Below are 1,040 nucleotides of genomic sequence, written 5' to 3' on the forward strand. Positions count from 1 at the left end.
TATTTTTTATTAAAATTAAGTAAGAAACATTAGATGCATTAGAAAGTAGTAACTCGTACCTCGATGCTCACTGGCGCGGAGTTGAGCGGCTGGAGATAATCTGGGTGAAGTATGTGACTTGTGTGAGCGGTCAACATTTTGAGAATCCGTATAGGCAACCTTTTCTCCTGACGCGCGGGATCACGGTACGGCAGCGAGGCAATCGAGTCGGTTTGGGGTCTTAAACAGGTTGGCGAACTATCGTTGTTAATAAAACGACTTTTAAGGGTCTGCTGGTTCCGTGAACTGACTGCAATTCCAGGAGGCAGTTCGCTCATCTGGATCGGGGCGGAACAGAGACCTGTCGAGGGCAGCGACGGGGCGGGTGTCCTTCAGTTTTCATTTAGAGATATCCAGTGTTTTCAAAAAAGAGCCAAACGACTTTATATCCTCTTCTATTGAGAGTTAAATATCCCGTTGAAAAATCAGCTCTGTGCGTAGTCCAGAGAAAGAGAGCTGTTATAGTGTCTAAGAAGAACGTACACTCCGTTTCCACATCGTTCCGTCACCGAATCAGTGTTGCTTTGAACCCCAAAACGACAGCGAGTCCTTTACGCGCAAACGACGACTTGTAAGAGAAATAAGAGAAGTCTTGTATACTTGTCGTAAAATAAAAATAAAGAAACTACGCAATAGAACTACTGGGAAATATGGTGTCAGATAAAGGCATTCCGTTGGTCCGTGCTCGCTCCGGTGTGTGCTCTACAGCCTCCGTACGCATATACACTCTGCTCATGAAGATCTGAGGGAGAACTTCAAAGCGCTCCGCCGCCGTCCAATCGCCTGCATCTGCATTAGTAATAAGTGGGTAGGCACAACAGAGGCGGAGACTGTCCTCCCCGCTCCGGACCCGCTGGCCAAGCGCTCGCTCGTTGTGTGTCAAAACATGCAAAGACTCTGACATGCCGTTTTACCATTTATTTCATTACTTATCTAGTTTTGTTAATCGTGGTTATTTGTATAGTAAATTTTTTAGTCACCAGTAATTCAGTATGCCTTGA

General features: G+C 45.7%; 1 protein-coding gene across 1 annotated transcript in view; it reads right to left on the reverse strand.

Annotated features, from left to right (window-relative positions):
* The window catches only part of LOC109084719 (zinc finger protein 703), a 3,764-nt gene extending 2,994 nt beyond the window's left edge, over positions 1-770 (reverse strand). The window contains exon 1 of the mRNA XM_042723833.1: positions 60-770. Coding sequence (XP_042579767.1) covers positions 60-317 — 258 coding nt within the window. The 5' untranslated portion in view covers positions 318-770. The remainder of the gene's footprint in view (positions 1-59) is intronic.
* Between the last annotated feature and the right edge of the window lie 270 nt (positions 771-1,040).

This window comes from Cyprinus carpio, chromosome B5 (assembly GCF_018340385.1).
Source record: "Cyprinus carpio isolate SPL01 chromosome B5, ASM1834038v1, whole genome shotgun sequence".
NCBI lineage: Eukaryota > Metazoa > Chordata > Actinopteri > Cypriniformes > Cyprinidae > Cyprinus > Cyprinus carpio.